Source organism: Bison bison, unplaced genomic scaffold (genome assembly GCF_000754665.1).
Source record: "Bison bison bison isolate TAMUID 2011002044 unplaced genomic scaffold, Bison_UMD1.0 scf7180017864162, whole genome shotgun sequence".
Classification (NCBI taxonomy): domain Eukaryota; kingdom Metazoa; phylum Chordata; class Mammalia; order Artiodactyla; family Bovidae; genus Bison; species Bison bison.
In genome coordinates this window covers 4,118,198-4,119,519 of record NW_011494734.1, presented here as the reverse complement: position 1 = coordinate 4,119,519, position 1,322 = coordinate 4,118,198, and the positions used below count along the sequence as shown (strand labels likewise).

Below are 1,322 nucleotides of genomic sequence, written 5' to 3'. Positions count from 1 at the left end.
TTCTGGAAAAAAAAGCCTGAGCCCAAAGTAATGTCTACTAGCCACGACAGTAATCACAAAAACAAATTCCATACAACTCAGGGCCGGGAGGGGGCGGTTTGCTTATATAATGTGTCCATCCTGTTCCAATTGCACTCTCCTGGTCCCACACGTCTCACCGCTCGGCGCTTCTCATGCCCCCTACTGGAGAAAGCAAGTACGTTTAAGAGGTAAAGAGCAGCAGAAGTTCCCATTTCCCTCCAACTTCACAGTTGGGGAACCCAAAAGGCAGAGGGCGCAAAGTTCAGCTTTGATTCGAAAGACGGTCCTTCCCTCTCTTGAAATCGTATCTTGCACCTTCTTGGATCCGGTATCCAAAACGACTGCCAGAGGCTCTTTTTCTTGGTTTGAAGAAAAAGGACTGGCCAGACTAAAAAGGAGGGACTTTGGGGGAATGCAGGATTCAAGCCCTGGGTTGCGGCCCGGAGGAGATGATGTCACCGCTTCTGCAAGAGAGGGCTGGGGGGTGGGGCGGCCGACGGGGAGCCCGCGCCGAGCCTGCAGCTGCCAAGGGAGCGTTCCGAGCCCACGTCAGGGGAGGTGTCGGGATAAATAGGTCCGGCAATGGCCGGGGTTGGCTGCGCTCGGAGCTGCCGGGCCGGGGACTGGAATTGCCAGGGCGGGTTCGCGCCTGGGAGGCTGAGGGCTGGAACTACTGGTGCCGCGCGCGCCGGACTGCGGATACCCTCGGCCGGCCCCAGAGGCCGCGCACTGCTGCCCACGGGAGTTTGGGTAGAGCACATCCCCTGTGCCCTAAAGCACCTCTTCCTTCGTGAAGGGAGAGAGAAAGACTAGGGGGCCCATTCTGTCTACTGGGGTGGCGGCGCGGGAGGGCAGTACCATGCTCCTCTCCATCCTGACCGCGCTGTGCCTGTGGCTGCGCCTGGCGCTGGGCGTGCGCGGCGCGCCCTGCGAGGCGGTGCGCATCCCGATGTGCCGGCACATGCCCTGGAACATCACGCGGATGCCCAATCACCTGCACCACAGCACGCAGGAGAACGCCATCCTGGCCATCGAGCAGTTCGAAGGTCTGCTGGGCACCCACTGCAGCCCGGATCTGCTCTTCTTCCTCTGTGCTATGTACGCGCCCATCTGCACCCTGGAGTTCCTGCACGACCCCATTAAGCCGTGCAAGTCTGTGTGCCAGCGCGCGCGTGATGACTGCGAACCCCTCATGAAGATGTACAACCCCGGCTGGCCTGAGAGCCTGGCCTGCGATGAGCTGCCTGTCTACGACCGGGGTGTGTGCATCTCGCCTGAGGCCATCGTCACTGACCTCCCTG

At 60.6% G+C, this 1,322-nt stretch overlaps 1 protein-coding gene across 1 annotated transcript in view; it reads left to right on the top strand.

Annotated features, from left to right (window-relative positions):
* Positions 1-595: 595 nt before the first annotated feature.
* SFRP4 (secreted frizzled-related protein 4) overlaps positions 596-1,322 on the top strand; it is a 10,354-nt gene continuing 9,627 nt past the window's right edge. Inside the window, exon 1 of the mRNA XM_010841493.1 lies at positions 596-1,320. Coding sequence (XP_010839795.1) covers positions 881-1,320 — 440 coding nt within the window. The 5' untranslated portion in view covers positions 596-880. The remainder of the gene's footprint in view (positions 1,321-1,322) is intronic.